Raw genomic sequence first — 18,668 nt, 5'->3', positions numbered from 1 at the left:
GTTCGAATCTTGGGCCGACACCGCGTCATAACCGAACACGTTAAAAATGGTTTCTACTGCTGCTATGTCAGGTGGGCGACATAAATAGTTAGAGTAGGGTGAATGCCTTGGTCCATAAAAAGGCGCAAATCACTACCATGCATAGTTAGGGCTTCTCAGACAAAGGTCATGCAATCAAAGGGTTGGTTGGCTGATAGATGTTACTTAACCTAATACCATTGGGCGTTAAGAGTATCGCATCCTATTACACGTGGATAATGCACTGTATTCTCTAGATGATCACTTAATTCGAAGAAGAATCCCTCCCTTACGAGGTAATGGTAATGGTATCCCTTGAGAATCCTGAGAATGACAAATCACTCCTACTATTATTTACAACTAATCAGTAATCATACTTGAATAATTATACAGCCTAGTAAGATTATCTATATCAAAAATATTGTACATAAAGTGTACAGTGTACACTGTACATTTATTGGCCATCGTCATTTATAACAACAATAATTATAATAGCGTAACAGGATGTCTGTCGGTCTATTTGTCTGTCTGTCTATGTGTCTGTGTGTATTTGCACTGAAGGATCTCGGTAACCGCCAAACCTATCGGATTCTCCTTTGCCGGGTAGCTTCTCATAGGTCCCGGGAAGGTTTAAAACTAATTATAGGGAGTGTATCACCACTCACCCAAGAGTAATCGCCTGTATAAAAATTACTCCCCCCCCCAAAAAAAAAAAAAATTTAATTTGAAAATGGGAGGGGCCAATCCCTACCCCCCCCAAAAAAAAAAAAAATTATTTGCAATAAAAAATAATCACTTGATTCTTCTTATTTTTCTTCCGCACAGACATACCATTTTTTTGCTGCGCTACTTATAACTAAATTGTACATATTTTAAAGGGGGAGGTTGTGACACTTTGAAAAGTTGGTGAAACAGCCGCTACCGCCGTATCCCGCCAAAAAACAATTCGGCGATAGCGGCGGTTCTGCCGCCGTTTCTTCACAGTTCCACATTGTACCTCTTTAAAGCAACTGCCATCCCTAATTTCAGTGCTGTAACTCTTTTTTAAGCTGAGTTCCTTTGACTTTTAGTTTTGGTTTCAAAAAGTGTCACTTCCGCCTCCCCCTTTACAGTAAGTCAATCCATTACTTAACTATTCTCTTTATTATAAAATATGCGTGAAAAGAACCAATTCTATTCCAAGGACAAATATGTTTAAAAGTAACATAGCATTGAAGTTTTAATTTTTTTTGATAGTATTCGAAGGGTCAAAAAAAGCGATAGAGTTCAACTAATCCTCATTGTCATTTGTATACGATTTGTTGGTCAAAAAGATTGGTGATTGCTTTTATGAAGTAACATGTTTACGAAAGGATATACCCTAATCATATTTTAGCTACGCTACTTACAATGAAACAAAACTATTTCAAAGTCATGCATCTAACGAAACTTCCATACTTAATTGAACAAGTTTTTTGGTAGCAGAGCTACTCTATAATTCACTTTGGTCTGTCCGTCGCGTCAAAATGTGATTTTTTCGTCTGCTGATTTTTTCGGGGTTAAAATATTTCTTGCTAAAGAATATTCGGTACACAACATAATTCGTTGGTCAATCATATATTAATATATTGATATTCAAAGGTTTCGTGATTTTATATTATTCATATCCTTCTCTTTTTATATCTATTCTCTCCTATGTTTTGAAAACTCTGAATATCTACTTAATAACTTACTTTCACCGTTTGTCTATCCAGAATTTTTTCTTTGCTTCCCTGCTTAGGATGCTGTCATCCTAGTTTTCAAGTTGAGTCAGAGCATCAAGCTTGTTCCTTAATGCAATCTATTTTGTTTAATATTATCCTGTAATCATTTTAACTTGAATTTGAGATAGAAAAGAACCTCCGCGAAAAAAAACACCATTTAATGCGGAACTTGTAGATTTGAGGCTTTGTGTATCAAATTACGCTATAAACCGATGAATAAAAACCGCAAAACATTAGTTTAAGTCACTTTATCATCAATTGTTTTATCTCTAAAGATCTCTGTACTTTTTCAACAATCCACAGCCAGCTGACTTATCTTTAAAATAATAATATAGTTTCTCGTATTCATTCGAATCCAGTGCATAGGAACCAGTTCTTATCCATACGAAAAAAACTATGTCTAGCATCATATTATGTCCAGCTTTTTACGAATATAAAAATATACAATCACATTCTATATCCGCGGAAAACTGTTTATAATACGACGCGAGAAATAACTATTCTTTAATTTCTAAATGAACAATACATGTGATTTACATTCTTTACTATGCAAATAGCTAATGGATATATAGAATACGTGGATATTATACAAGGGGAAATTTTGTCGCCAATTTCGATTGCTTCTATGGACCTCATTTATTGGCCAGTTCGTTTCTCCAGAAGGAAGTGAGGAGATGAGGTAAAGGGGATGGATGAGAAGAGGCAAATTATTAGTGCATCCACGTATTCATATATCCATTAAATTGCCATTACTAACACTACATGGTAACTCTTAAATCATTTATATAACACCATGCAACACAAATCAAACATAGAAATGCAAGGAGTATCAAGGATACAGTGATTATTTCTGTAAATGAACCTAGGATCCAAAGGTTTATTATCAGGTCATCTTTTTTGTTAACTCAATTATTTGGGTAGGTACTTATTTAAGAGTATACTATATGTTCATTTCCCTATATTTTTATCTAAATAAAGGATAACTTTGTTTATAATCATTGGGTCTTTATATTTATTTACTTTTCATTGTCTTATCCCTTCAATCTACTTCTTAGTTTGCCAAAAACCCGACACCGTATGGCGTATATATAGCAAGTTTTTTATATTGTGAAATCATTTTTTTTTACTTTTCCCCTTATTCATGACAAGAAGTAAGTACTTAGCAAGAATAAAGGCATAATTGTTTTCCAGGAGTAAAGGAATATTGCATTCAACATTTTATTTTCTTTTTTGTTATTTTTAAAGCAATACACGAATAGGTACCTATTAGATTTAAAATTTCCTAACTAAAATTTAGATTTTTGTTTCAATAGCCAATTATATCTTATGTAAAAAGCAGTAATATAATAATGACTAAAAAGTTAAAATTCTTTCCAGCAACAATTTGTTTTGATAATCAGATGATAAATTAAGATAGGCCTAATAAAAAGATATAAATAAGATAAACAGAAAGACTGATAGAAAAATAAGCATTTTTTAAAGTAAGCATTTCACCAATACGAGAAAGCCTAAAGTGTTACGTGTGACGTTATAAAAATCCATCTCTTTTCGGTTGGGTTTCCTTTCCTACTTCTCCTCTAATCCTTCCTTTTTAGACGTATTTTTGTGACGTAACACTTTAGGCTTTCTCACCTATACTATTCCCTATAATTCTGGCTTTACGACAAAGAAAATACTAAAACAAAGTACGCAATTAGTGATAAATGAGAAACCACCCTTTTAGTGTGGAATTATACAGGGAGTGAGGGGATATTGTTATTGACAGGTACCCAAAGTTTTATAATCACGTTTTTATATTCGTTGGCTCATACTTTAAATTCATTTAAATTGTTTTCCAAGAAATAGTGTCTAAACTTTTTAACTAATAATTGTAATCCACAGAAGGGGTGATGAATCCATCTATCATCCATTGTCTTATCCCTTCAGATCCCTGTGAATGACGTTAACTGCAGTCATATGATATCATCATACTATTACATTAGGTATTATATATTTTGCTACTTTTGTTACTAGCGGATCCACTCCTAACATCTATGGGATGTATGTAATTGTAGGGGGGTATGAAAATAGCCTTAAACCATACAAAGCTGAACTTTCATCTATTCAGAAGCTTCCCTAAAATCGAAAACATATTCGGTTCACTCTTTAGCCAAATCTTGACAGACAAGCACTTTATATCATCACCAACTCTCATGTGAAATAACTAGACAACAAACTGTTGATTTCACGACCTTTGTCAGTTAGTTGTACTTATAGTTGAGCAATTTGAATAAACGTTATTTGTCTTTATTTTGTAAAGCGTCTTGGATTGAAAGGCGCGAAATCTAAAAATGATTAATAGTTATTTCTCGCATCGTATTATAAACGGCTTTCCGCTGATATAGAATGTACAATTATAAGATTAAAACCAGTTTTCTTTGTCCCGAGGTGCCGAAGGCACCGGCTAAAAAAATGGTTTTAATCTTATGATTGTACATTTTTTTTTCGTAGAAAGCTGGATATAATACGATGCTAGACATAGTTTTTAGTATGGATGAGAACCGGTTCCTATCCACCGGATTCGAATGAATACGAGAAAATACCTTCCCCAACAATTTGTAGTTTATTCAAAACACTTTTTGACTAATATATTACTGAGTGGGCTTACGTAAAGACAAACCTCCTGTTACTTTACTATATATCATTAAATGATTGTTTTTCCTTGCAGGGCTTCCAGTACAGATTTATCTATAGTCTTGATGTTGCTGCTTGTCTCTTTACTTGTGTAATCCATACCCTGAATTAAATATATTATAATTAGGATCCACAAAAGGGGTAATTTGTTAATCCTAATTGGATCACATAATCGTCAATTATCATGTCTAAAGGAGTTTTATTAAGTCCAATTGTAACAAGTTTTTGTTGACCCCAATGGGACTTATTTCCTTAGTTTAAACTAATCAATAAAAGACAAAAGCATTTTCGTTTTCAATTATGATGATTTCTCTTTCAATGTACACATATACTCAACTATCCAATCTTATTTTAGCTTCAAAAGACAAATCACTCAAATTAAGCAAAGAAGACTGTATTTAAAATTGGAATGAAAACAACCTGTATGCCCATACAATTCTCCTAACCCAATTTTTCTTCAAACTGTTACAAAATGCATGGCAAGAAACTAATTTTATCTATGACTTTCTTGATTTTTTAATAACACAATGAAGCTTAAGATCTCAGTAACCACTGAACCGATTGGGCTCTACTCTTCAGGGAATATACCTACTGGTCTTGTGATGGTTTTAATCTATTTTCTTGGGGGATTGGGCGAAGCCGCTAGTAATATATAATTCTGTATGTACATATATGTCTTCTCTTTATGAAATACATATATTTAAAACAAACAAGTTTTCAATTTATAGGCTTAATTTTATCTAGTAAGTTTATCTAATCTCCATGTACAAAGATATTTCTCTGTTACTTACTATTACTATTATTATTTGTTATACATGTGTTTGTGAAAAATGATGCTAACTCCATGAAAGGTGCATAACTAACTAATTCTAGGACATGTAGAGCAAAAGGCAACATTCCAGAGAATAATCTAATAGTTAAGGAACTTTGCTCAAAGTTCATATTGCACAAAAAGAAAAAGGATGACAATATACATAAAAGCAAAGCTTCAACAATTCAGACAGTGCAGTGGGAAAAACGTAATTCTGAACAAAAATTCGATGCTATTCTGAGTATATTTAGAAAAATGTTAGATCTGGTCTATGTATGTTTTACATTGAAAAGCAAGACCATTGATAGGCTTGTAGTAGAGCACAATATGAACTATTCGTTCTAAGATTCACCATTTAAAATTCTGCTATTTAAAAAAATTTAAATAATAAAGAAATAAATTAAAATTATTAAATTACAATCCTTCGTTAAAGGAATCCCCATGCATTGTTTGAAAACATTAGAAACACAATTTCTGAATTACGTGGGCGAACTGACCCAACTTATAGTTATTTAAAAAAAAAAAGAATAAACTATAAGAAATTTGAATTGATAAGACAATGGCCGATAAATTGTTGTACATCCCCAATGATGATACAGCCAATCAAAATTCTTTATCCCCTAAGTATTTAAGCCAACGATTGGAAAACGTTATTATACACTTTAAGGACTAGTGTAATAAAAAGCCCATTGTCCCCTCTCTCTCTGATAAACTATAATAATAGTAAATATTAGGGATGGGAATCCGTCGAATTTTTGGGCCGGATTCGGATTCCGGATTCTGAAGGAATCCGTCAAAAAAAGTGACGGATTCTTGCGGATTCCGGATTCTTATTTTTGGCGGATTCCGGATTCGGATTCCGGATTCTAGCAGTATTTTAAAAGGCCGTCCGTCACAGAGGGATAGCTTTTTTCGTTAATTTATCACTATGTTACTTGGTTGAAGCCTTGATTTGTTTAAAATGTTGACTTCCAGCATAACTAAAACATTTACATCACATTAGTAATTATTAAAAGGGGGGAGGCGGATGTGCCACTTTTTGAAACCAAAAGTAAAACGCGCATGATCTCAGCCTATAAAAGAGTTATAACTCTAAAATTCGGCACAGCAGTTGCTTTTGTGGAGAACAATATCGAACTGTAAAGAAACGGCGAAAAGTGTCAAGTGAAAATATAAGCGAAATTCTTATGAAAATAAAAGTTTATCTCACATAATTGAAAATTGTCTAATTGGCAGGAAACGGCGGTTTTTGGCGGGAGCGGCGGTTTCGCCGCCGTTTCGTCACAGTTCCATATTGTTCACCACAAAAGCAACTGCTGTGCAGAATTTTAGAGCTGTAACTCTTTTATGGGCCGAGATCATGCACGTTTTACTATTGGTTTCAAAAAGTGGCACATCCGCCTCCCCCCTTTGTTATGTAGAAAATTTTTTTTTGATCTTTGCCTTCAAACAGAGGAGGTTGTAAGAAAAAAAGACGGTAATTTTAGCCTACCAATTTAGAATCCGGAATCCGCTATAAAAAACGGATTCCGGATCCGGATTCGGATTCCAAAATAGGCCGAAAATTGGGCGGATTCCGGATTCGGATTCCGGATCCGGATTCCCATCACTAGTAAATATATTATATCATAAAATATTAAGTACACACCAGTGTAACTTACACTTGAGAAGGAAAAAGTATAAAGAAGCCTAAACACAGTGTTGTGGAGCCGGAGCCGCCATATTTTGCCGGAGTCGTTATTTTCAGAGCTGCTCTGGCTCCGGAGTAGCTTAAAAATATCTGAAGAATAAAGATTTTTTATACCTTGATATAACTTAATGTTTTAACTTTATAATTTGGAAACCCTTTTAAGTGTTTCAAGTCCATTTTACTCAAAAACTGAACTTTTAAAACCATCAAAAGTCAAAAATAGACTTGTAAACAAATGTTATTGTCGAGTTTTTCTTGATTTTAGGTAAAAGCAGGAGCCACAACAAATCAAACGGCTCTACAACACTGCCAAAACATTTCTCATATTTTTCCAAAACAGCAGGAAACCCATAAATATATAAAATGTAATAAAATACAAAGAAAAAACATGGAAGTTTTGAAAATATATGGCAAAATATCTTGAGAACTTTGTGAACTTTATAGAAAATGTCCTAATATATATTCTTTAAAATGAGACAATTTTTAAAAACTAAAAAAAAAACTTGAAATAAGTATTTGATGCTTTCATTCTCTAGTATTAAAACTTATAAAGCAAATGCTAAAATAAAAAAAATTTAAAAAATCATAAAAAATAAATAACATAATTCATTCTCTAGTATTAAAACTTTAAAAGCAAATACTTCACCCACTCTTAATCTGAATATTCTTGCATTCCCAAACTTTGAAATTTTCCATCCTTGTTGTATATTTTATCTTTGCAACCAAGCAATATGATACTTTCATAAAAAGAAATACTTATTCTAATCAACAAAGATGTAAAACATAAAGGGAATAGTAGCTTTCACAATATTGCGTAAAGTTGTGAGATTCCAGTCAAAGGCGCTTATTAGGTCAAACTGTTTTTAAATGTGCATTTAATTATATTATGCGTTTGGTCAACATTAAGAACAGTTAGACTTAATAAGCGCCTTTGACTGGAATCTTACTCAAAACTTTGCGCAATATTGTGAAAGCTACTATTCCCTTTAAAAAAACAACAACAGAATGTTATCCATATAGCCTTCTCCATAACAATTAGGTTACTTAAAATCTCTAAAACGATTGAATAGTCTGTAGTCTGCAGGTAAGCTATGTATTCGCCCACGTCCCTTGATACATTTATCTAAAAACCCAAAGATGGTATAAAAAAATAGGGATCTTGAGGGATAAGACAATGGACAACAAATTTATGCACAACCCTAAATACAATAACTAAATAACAACCAAATCAATAGTTGATAAAAGTTACCTCGGTTTTAAGCCAACGAATGAAAGATCGAGTTGATAAACTTTAGGTAAAATAAAATGTGCTGAGTCAACAAATTAGGTAATTTTGTTCAAAATAAAAACTTCTTTGTTAGATAACTAAATTTTTTATCTTAGATTTTTTTTTTTGGGGGGGGGGGAGGTTGGGTATCACTAAATATTTATAAACCTTCCCAGGACATATGAGAAGCTACCATATCGGTTCAGTGGTTAGCGAGATCCTTCGGTACAAGCAAACAGACAAACATCCTGTTACTTTATTATAATGATTGTGTGTGTCCCTGGGCTAATGTGAGACAATGAAATGTGTAGCTTAATGGGGGAGACAATTAGACTTGAGACAAATAATATCTCACAACTTCGCACCACATAAATATATACAAACTAATGTGTGGTGTGCAGAAATAGGGCTTTATTTACATTAGAAATACACTTAATACCGGGGAGGAAGTTCACATTGGACTGTAAATAAAACTAGTACCCAAAATTTTAACTCCATTTTATCTTATTTGATGGCTCAAAAACTTTGGATTCTTTCATCAGATTTTGTTTGGTTTGTTCTAAACTAGAAGTGTAAAAACTTTCAACCAATAATTTTGACATAAAGAAGAGGTAATTTTGCTTTTCGTAATTGGTGTTCAATACCAATTAGTAGTCCAATTACTTATACTGACTTAAAAATATTAGCATGTTTAAAAGAATATCAAATACTTTTCTATAGTCTAGAATACAAAAATAAAAATATATCATACCTATTGTTTTACGTTTGTATAAAATATCCACTCCAGAAAATTTTTGGTTTGTTTGAAAATAGGTCACAATTCAATTCCGTGTAATATGATAATGTACTTTTCTTCTATGCAAGTCTATGTAATGTACACACTTTTTAAAAAGCAAGGCTTTTCTATAATTTGGATAGGTCCATCCATCAGGAAAAGTTAGCCCATTTTATAAATTTAGTCATGATAGAATTGTCCTATCGATTACAAACTTTGCAAGATGATTTCTATAACAGTTAAGTACGATTTAGGAAGCGTATCAACTCTATAATCGTTACCAGAAAGTCTATTTAAACTATTATTAATTATACAACAACTTTGTATGGCATAATTAATAAGTCATTGTTCGTTTTTCCTTCCTTATGATTTTAAAGCTTCATTTTTATGGATGTTGCCATCCATGTTTAACTTTATTTAAATGTAATATTGTTAAGAGCAGACGTCTGTGCTGGAAAGAATCCATTTTAACAATGCACAGCTTGATAATTCATTCAAGTCTGCACACTCTTTACAGAATAGAAATGTCCATACGAAACTTCCTACAATAGTTTAAAGAGAGATAGAAATGATAAATAGAGGTTTTAAGTTTTAACAATACCATTTACTAAAATCTAAGCTAAATAATGTATTGTAAATGAAGCTTCCCTGAAACCCTATTAGATTAAGTACACATTTTAAAAAAATTATTTGCTTACAGCTATAAATTTAGGTTTTTAAATCTATTAATATACAAGTAACCTTATAAACATCATTACTAATATTATAACCTTTAAAATAATAATAAAAATTTAAACATGCTTAATAACTCGAATATTTATCTTTTATGAGTTCTTATTTTAACAGTTTTAAAGGAAGGCAAAGATAATTTGCTTAGTACATTGAAAACAAATCCTTTATCGTCAAGACAGATTCTACAACTCAGTTCTTAAAACTGTTTAAAGTCGACATTGGATCCTTATATAAATGAAACAGGATTTCTGTCTGTACCGAAAGATCTGGCTAGCCTCTCAACCGATATGGTTCTCCTTATCAAGGGTACCACCACCACCTTTCTTTTTACAATGAAAAATAATAGGGGGTCAACTTGCCCCCCTCCCACCTCAGTGCCACTAGAGGCTTCTAGGGACGTAACCGCTAGTAAAAAAAGAATTCTAAGCCTAGAAAAAGTTGATGCTTTTTTGGGGTCATATCAAAAAAGAGATAACAGTGCATCAAAAAAGAAAAAATAAGATTTTACCAAAACTTAAATTAGAAAAAATGAAAAGATGTTAAGAATAAAAAGAAGTTAGTACATATACATATACAGTCAGACAAAGCTGATATCACAATATGCAATAAACAACACCACACAAATACCAGGAAGGGATGGGACGTTGGGCTGTAAATTACACTTGTCTTCAAGATTTTATAATAACGTTTTTTTATTCGTTTGGGACTTTTATTGAATTTTTATTGGTTGGTTCCTTAAGTTAAGTGTCCAAACGTTTCAACAACTAATTGGAATCTACCGAAGAATGGTTTGTGTGTATCATCATTGGAGACATAACTAAATTCATCTACAAATGTCTTATCCCTTTATATCCCTGCTTAACTACACATAAATTTAGAATAAAATATGTGTGTTTTGCGGCTGGAATATGCGTGGTTACATATAAATTACAACTCATAATAAAAACATACACATACTTATATAATAAAAATTGTACAATTACAGACTATCTACTATCAATCACACTAGCTGTACCTTAAAACTGATGGGAGTCGAGACAAGTTGAATAATGAATCTATCTATCTATCTATGAAGTATGTATATTTCCAACTAAATATCTATCTAACTATACATAGTTATCCAACCTATCTATCTATCTATCTATCTGAGAAACTACCTGTCCAGAAGCTCTGACAGCCTTAGCACTGTTAGTGTCGAGACCACTAGGAGCACTAATTCCAAAGCTATTTTATATCTATCTATCTATCTGAAAAACTACCTGTCCAGAAGCCCTGACAGCCTTAGCACTGTTAGTGATGAGACCACTAGGAGCACAAATTCCAAAGATATTTTATATCTATCCATCTGAGAAACTACCTGTCCAGAAGCCCTGACAGCCTTAGCACTGTTTGTGTCGAGACCACTAGGAGCACCACTTCCAAAAGATGGATAATCATCGTCACTGTCGTCGAATGGATCAAAGTGCCTTAAATAAATAATTACTAAAGTAAAAACATAGGTTAATCTGCAAGTAATCCATGTCCATAAGACCCTAACAAAAAAACTTGATCTTATACCACATTGCCGTCCTTTTCTCTTAAGATCCCCTTCGTTTGTGTTATTTATTTTGTTCTATGATCTACACCATATTATGTTATTCGCTTCATAATTTAGTGCCCTTTCTTCTACAGCTTTAGGTAAATACCATCCCACAAAATAACCAAAGCACACACAGATAATTTACTAATAATTGCAAACAATTCCAATTACCTGGGTTTTGAGGGTTTAGATGAAGATTGGTTGGTTGGTTTACTGGGTTTACTTGGTTTACTGACAGGTTTACTAATATTTCCATAGAATATGTTTGATTACAGTATTTGATATTAGCTTTAATATGAACATTAGATTTCATAAAGTAAATATCAAATATCATAAACTGAAGTAACTAATTACGTTAAAAGAAAATTCGGGAGTTTTTAACAAAATCTTTAATTCAATGAAAGTTATAAATATTAAACAAGTTCTATGCCTTAAAGATTGACTAATAGTAGCCAACTGAGGAGGCTTGGTGGGTCGGTAGCTAGGTCCTGAGGCAGCACGAATGGTTGCTGGGGCCCCTACTAACAAAAATAAAATAATTATAGGATGGGAAATTTTCCAGTAGTTTGCCAAAATAAATGGGGTTGCGGAAGATGCAAGAAGGGAGGGGACATTTGGCTGTAATTTATGCTGGTACCAAAAGTTTTACAAATACATTCTATTTTTCGTTGGCATGAAAAATTTGCGGATTTACATCAAATCTTGATTGGGTTGTACAAACTAACAGTGTCCTAACATTATCACCAATATTTATATTCTATTAGCTAAGGGGTAGGTTGGTTAAGCGAAATTAGAGTGAAATCAATTTATCGTCCATTGTGTTATCCCTCAACGCCTAAACGCTATGAAAGGAATATTATATGGCTGCTATATAAGATAGACTACTGATTTTTTAATTAAAATTTTCCTGACAAAAGAGCATTCAGTATACAATTTACTTAGTCCGTCAGTGTGTCGGTCATGCATAAAAGACATTTAAATATTGATATGTAAGGGTTTCGTGATCTTTTATCATTAATCTTATCCTCCTCTGTCTTTTTTATGACTCCTGAACATCTGCTGTTTAATTTACTTTGTCCGTTTGTCCATCCATTATCTTTTAGTGCTTTGCAAATCTAGGATGTAGATATCCTTGTTATCTCTGTGTAAATAAAGAAGAAATCCAATAAAGAAATTTACCAGCAAGATTAAGATATTAATTAAGATTTGTGAGAATGTCGCGAGTAGACCACAAAACATTTATCATCTTATCTTTAAAATTATGTTTTTCTGTATAACTCCTGCAACATAAAGTAGTAAGATTTTTTGTCTAAAGCTCAAGATTTTCATAACTACTTATGTAATTGAATAAGTTTTCCTTGTAAGGGAAGCTTAACACATGTCTCGGGATGGTTTTAGGGTATTTTAATTGTAGATTTAAGTATTAGAATGGATTTAGGTTATTTTCAATCTTAAAATATAGGGCTCCTTGATGCGTAGCCAATAGTCTTCATGAAAATATTTTAACAAAGAGAATAAAGCTTTGCTTCGGGAAATTTTAACATATATAATGTGCTTAAAAGAACGGAATTTTTTTGTTTGTTCTGAGTGTACTTTCCATCTTCATGCTTTAAAGAAATTTCTCAACACTATTCTTTTCTTCACATTTTATAAATTGAAAACAAGAACAACAAAAAAGCAAGTTTATATTTTTAATTCTAAAAATCATTACATTGCGCTCAATCGACAAGGGTATTAAGTATTAAATATTGATGTCGCGCATTTGACATAGCAGCAGTAGGAACCATTTTTAACGCTTTAATTTTGACTCTGTCTTGAGTCGCGACTGGCAGTCTTTTCTAATAATAGTCGCGGGGAAAAGTTACTGCGATAACAAAATTACAATACAAATATAAAGATGGTGTAAATAAATAAAAGGCAAAGAAAGTAAAATAGCTGAATGGTTTTGCTAGTAAAAAAAAATAAAATGTAAAGTGATAAATGATACTCTGATGCTGAGCTATGCATATCTTGACATCAAACTGGTTTTATTGTTCCCTAATAATCATAATCACAGTAAACAATAGGTTATTATACTACTAGCTTAGTGCTGTGATTATTAATAATTTGCTAGGACCTAGGAATCAACCAGAGTCTGATTAATTATTTCAAAATTAAATCTTGTGTGTGAAAATGAAGTTTGAAAATGTTAATAATCTGCATAATTGGCCAGCCAACCATACATAACATTTTTCAAAGTTTGAAATTCTTACATAAAAGTAACAGGATGTCTATCTGTCTGTGTGTAATAATAATAATAATAATAATATAATAACCGCTAGTAGAAAATAAAGCGAAGCAAAATAATGTGTTTACCTAGTATTTGGAGAAACATGCAAGAAATAAATAAAACATAACGTCCTATAGCAAGATATTACCTAACAAGGATGACAACATCCATAAAAGCGAAGCACTGAAACGGTAGGACAAATGGACATTAACATTTAAATAGTGTCATAACTGAATAATCATAATATAAATTCATAAGGGTCAAAGCAAAATTGTAAGTAAATTTGTTAAATAAATGCTTGATTCAGGATAATTTTTATGGACATACTTACATTTTAGGCCTTAATTATAGAGTTGCTTTGCTTATTACATTATACTTTGTTGTCCCAGGAATCAATGTACCAAAAATCAGATCAATCAGATGATTAGTTCACATAAAAATTTGTTGTTAAAAAAGTAAAAAAACATGTTTAAAATGGACGTACGGACATTTTGGTATTGATTATAGAGTTGCTACGCTTTCTAAATCGTACCTAACTACTAAAGGAATCACCATGCAAAATTTGAAATCGATAGGACAATTCTAACGTGCCTAAATTAATGAAAAAAGCTATCAGATACGGACGGACGGACGGACCGACCCTAATTATAGAAAAGCTCGCTTTTAAAAAATTAATTGAAACTAAACACAAAATTCGGATTTTTTTTCCTTTTTTTACATCCCCTGTCATTACTAAAATACCCCTTGTAAAGATTACAATCATTTGTGAAAAAGTTTGGAAACTGCTGATTTTATACCAACCAATCAAGATTTAATGATGGTCCCCAAGATTTTCAAGTCAACGATTGTAATAACCTGTTTATCGAACTTTCAGTATAGTATAATTTACTCACAAATGTCCCTTCCTTACACGTGTAATTCGCTACCTAATCTAATACTTCTTTGAAATATCCAAAGAATTATACTTAGTTAAAACCAAAATTTTATAAGAACCTAAAATATTACCTGTTCTGGAAGGGGTGGGCAAGCCAGGAAAATCATCCTTGCCTCCAAGCTTCTTAGCCTGCTTTACAGGTTCAGCTTTAGGCTTCTGCGCTGGTCTATATGACTGTACCGCTGGTTGGGAGGAAACAGAAGTTGCCCCCGGCAACCCAGGAAAATCTTCTTGTTTTGGTCTACCACCTCCACCTTTACCCCCACCGCCGCCCCCTTTCCCAAGGCCAGGTATGGTTTTCTTTGTAGGGCCGTAGGACTGCACTTGGGCAGGCACTGAAGCCGGCCCACCTGAAACGATTTATTTGATTAGGATTTTTATTTTGTTTGTTCAGGGAAAAGGGAATGTGGTTCTGACAAACAATTCTAAGTGATAATTTCCCCTCAACCCTCATTTTCTCCCCTCTTCTTACCCACTTCCCTTCAGTTACAATTTCAAATGGAATTATTTGGCTGAATAGCAGCCACTGGTTTATGTAAGACTACAATACCACTTTTGAAATATAAAGGCACTTGGCTAGGTATAGAAAGGGCTATATCATAGCAATAAATTTTGAAGAAGAAAAAAAACTGCTAATCACTTCAGACTTTAAGTTTATTATGTGTATGTTTTTAATAAAAAATACTTCGCTGCTTGATAAGGATGTTGTCATCCTTGTTTCCCTATAATTTGCAATATTAAGGTTTTAACAATTTATCGGAAAAGAATAGATTTTTGTTGTATGCCTACAAGCATTTAAAAAATTACATGAAAATGCATTTTATTCATGATAGTGTTATTTTCATATAAAAAGTGTCAGGGAAAAAATCAAGTAAAGAAAGTTTTTGGATCGTGTGTACTGTTAAGAGATAAAAACAAGAATATATTACTTAAGGTTAAGAAATAGTCATAAAGTTGAAAAATGAAACGTCAGATTTTATATCTATCTTATTTTTTTATATACAAAACTAAGGGGTTTTAAAAAGGCATAATACATTTTAAAAGCTCTCCAATTAATTTGGCCGTTGCTCAACACGTAGCACATCCGCTCGGCGCCAGGGAAGTGAAAATCAAGGCCTAATCGCGTCATAGCTAAAGACGTTGAAAATGATTCCTACTTCTGCTATGTCAGGTGCGCGACATTAAAAGTTAGAGTATGGAGGAATGCCTAGGCACAAATAGGCGCAACTCTATACCATGCACACTGCACAGTTAGGGCACTCAAAAGGTCGTGAAATCAAAGAATTGCTTGTCTGATGTGTGTTACTTAAACCAAATACACCATGCGTTAGGACAGAGAAGGAGAGCTTTGAATCCCCCTAATTATCCAGGGTTGTTGGACTTGACGTAATTGATAAGTACGCTAATCTATTCGTAAAACTATTTTAATAACGTATGCTACCTCTAGCGCCAGGTAAAGATGGAAAATCGTCCATGCTGGTAGGTCCAGCACCTGATTTGTTACTCCAGGATTGGCCAGAACCTGGCACATCTTTGCCAGCAGCCAGTGCCACTTTTTTAGCCATAGCAGCGCTTCCCTGAATAGATAAAGGTCTTTTTAAAGAATGTACTAAATCTAATCTAGTAAATCAGTAGCATGATTTTGAATGTCTGAATATTAAGATCAAATATATGAATGGAACTATATTATGTTTCAATCATTCTTAGATATTTCATGTGGTTTTAATCAGGGGTCTAAAGGGATAAGAAAATGGTCGATATATTGATGTACATCCATAGAGATGAAACTTAAAATTACCCCTTCTGAAGATTACAATTAGCGTTTGAAACGTGTGGGTGAACATCCAACTTAATTAACTTAATGCACCAACCGAATGTAGTTGAGTCAACGAATAGGATAAATTTATATTAACCCTTTTGGGACTAGTGTAATAAACAATAAACAGCCAAATGTCTCCTTCTTTCCTGGGTTTTAATTTATGTATTTTAGACTTAAGTAGTGTACATATATTTTTTTTTATTTGGCACTACTGTATTATATCCAATACACAAATATACTTACAGCTGCGGATGTTGCGGTAACAGTGACAGGTCTTGGGACTGCGGCAGCTCCCAGGGATGGAAAATCCGCGACCAGGTCAGGTACAGTTTCTGGAGGGGTGGTCTGACGCTGTTCCTCTTCATACCTATAACAACAAACTTATTGTTTCGAAGGTTGCCGCATCGATTTTTTTCATTATAGGATATCATATATTAACTTGTTAACGAAATTCATCTATGATTTGTCATGAAAGGGCAGTCATTTCCTAGGGAATTTTTTGGGGAAATTATTTTGTCCAAAAATCATGTCGCTTGTTTTATAGGTTTGAATCGCAAATAACTCAATATCAACAATAAACTTCGTCTGCTAAAAATTTCCTTTTTAAGCAGACAGCATATTGTGTCGAGTTGGCCATCTAGTTTAATAAATCTATTGTGATAATTACCTTCTATTTCTTTCTTCTCTTGCTTCTCTGCTATTAAATCCCCCACCTCCCCGTTCTCGATCTCTTTCTTCTCTCCCTTCCCTCCTAAATATTAAGATTTTATTAGGAACAACTTTATACCTACAAAATACTCAAGAAACAAGGATGACAACATCCACACAAAAAAATAAACTCTGAATTCAACAAACGAACAAGAACATTTGAAGAGTGTTAAAACTTAATAAGCAGATTATTAATCTAAATGTGTAAACAAATATATAAATTATAAACTTGTTTCTGTTTAAGGACATACCTACTTACATTTTTATAACTTAATTATAGATACTTTTGCTTCGCCTAAATTATTGTACCTTGTTGTTCTAGGATTCGTTGTTCCAAAAGTCAGATGAGTAGGATAATTATATCATTCAAAAAAGTTAAAATCAAAAGGTCTTAAATGGACGTAAGGATTTTCTTGCAACTATTTTAGAGTTGCTACTTTTTCACTGTTTTAGTAATCATTATGGAAAAATTTAATTCGATAAGGCAATTCTAAAATACCTATATTAACGAAAAGAGCTAACCGTGACGTACGGACGGATGTAAACCTTCATTTCTGATAAAGAACTTCAAAAACTATTCTTAACAACCATGAAGTTTTTTTTCATAATAGCGCAAAAATAACAGCTAGTCGTGACAGCAAAGACTAAATATCCATGTGTTTTGTATTTATAAAATTCACAATTAAAAAAGTTAATTTTTAAGCTTATTAACTATATCTTTATATAAAAATAACCAGCCAAAAGTGACTCACCTGTTAAAAGTAAACTCAATGTCAACTTTTCTATTTTGTTTAATATCAGACTTGCTTGAACTATGCTTCTCTAATTTGTGGGCTGAAAAAAGAAAATAAAGTTTGACCATTATGGTAAAAAACATCCCTTTATAAAAATTAATAAGTTTTTTTGTCTGAAGTTTAAGATTTCAATAAATACTACATGAACTGATTAAGTTCCCCCTTCTAGGGAAGCTTCACATAGGTCCCGGGTCGGTTTTAGGCTATTTTATTTATAGATTTCATATCAATACCACCTAATTATTAAGTTTATCACAAATGCCATTTTATTATATTTGCAATTATGACATTGACCAATCATGTAAAAAATGCTCCATACCCAAAATTTATATATTATAGTTTGACATTGATCTTAACAGTTTCCTAACAGAAATTCAAAATAAACAATTTTTTTTTTTGCAGATTTGTAGAGTACGCAAATATGCAACTTTTGATACAGAAGAAAAAAATATTAGCAAACAAATTGAAAAGGAATATTGAATAGCAAAGGTATACAAATGTATACATATTCTATAATTGAATTGAGAAACTTTCAAATCCTTTTTTTCAGATGCATTATTTTTCTTCTTCATATAAGATTGGTTGAGATGAAAGAAATATGAATTTTTTATTGAATCAAAATTAGATTAGGCACATGCAGCTTTTCTCATGCATTTCCTTCTAATAACTTGGACATTTTTATGAAGTAAGATTGCTTGTTGCCAGGAATTTAAAGGAATAAGGCAATGGCCGATAAAGGGAAAAGTAGGTTGCGGGTAAAATCCGTAAAGGTGTGTGTTTTAAGGCTTAAAAATAGTAGTAAAAGGATAATATTCACTAAATATGTGTATTTTAAATTAAGGAGGACTATAGACAAA

At 32.5% G+C, this 18,668-nt stretch overlaps 1 protein-coding gene across 5 annotated transcripts in view; it reads right to left on the bottom strand.

Annotated features, from left to right (window-relative positions):
* Positions 1-18,668, bottom strand: part of LOC145329742 (E3 ubiquitin-protein ligase ZNF598) — an 89,112-nt gene that overhangs the window by 56,332 nt on the left and 14,112 nt on the right. For 3 of the 5 annotated variants that reach the window (XM_080174113.1, XM_080174112.1, XM_080174116.1), the window contains exons 10-18: positions 17,770-17,851; positions 16,977-17,060; positions 16,553-16,676; positions 15,932-16,067; positions 14,562-14,840; positions 11,718-11,808; positions 11,459-11,530; positions 11,066-11,174; positions 4,463-4,536 (exon numbers count right to left, since the gene is read on the bottom strand). In XM_080174113.1, coding sequence (XP_080030239.1) covers positions 4,463-4,536; positions 11,066-11,174; positions 11,459-11,530; positions 11,718-11,808; positions 14,562-14,840; positions 15,932-16,067; positions 16,553-16,676; positions 16,977-17,060; positions 17,770-17,851 — 1,051 coding nt within the window. Of the gene's footprint in view, positions 1-4,458; positions 4,537-11,065; positions 11,175-11,458; positions 11,531-11,717; positions 11,809-14,561; positions 14,841-15,931; positions 16,068-16,552; positions 16,677-16,976; positions 17,061-17,769; positions 17,852-18,668 lie in introns of all 5 variants that reach the window. The other 2 variants (XM_080174114.1, XM_080174115.1) reach the window with 2 other exon arrangements.

This window comes from Acartia tonsa, chromosome 10, assembly GCF_053477335.1.
Source record: "Acartia tonsa isolate MP-2025a chromosome 10, ASM5347733v1, whole genome shotgun sequence".
Taxonomy (NCBI): Eukaryota; Metazoa; Arthropoda; class Copepoda; order Calanoida; family Acartiidae; genus Acartia; species Acartia tonsa.
Note: the sequence above shows the minus strand (reverse complement) of the source record. Positions and strands in the feature narration are given on the sequence as shown.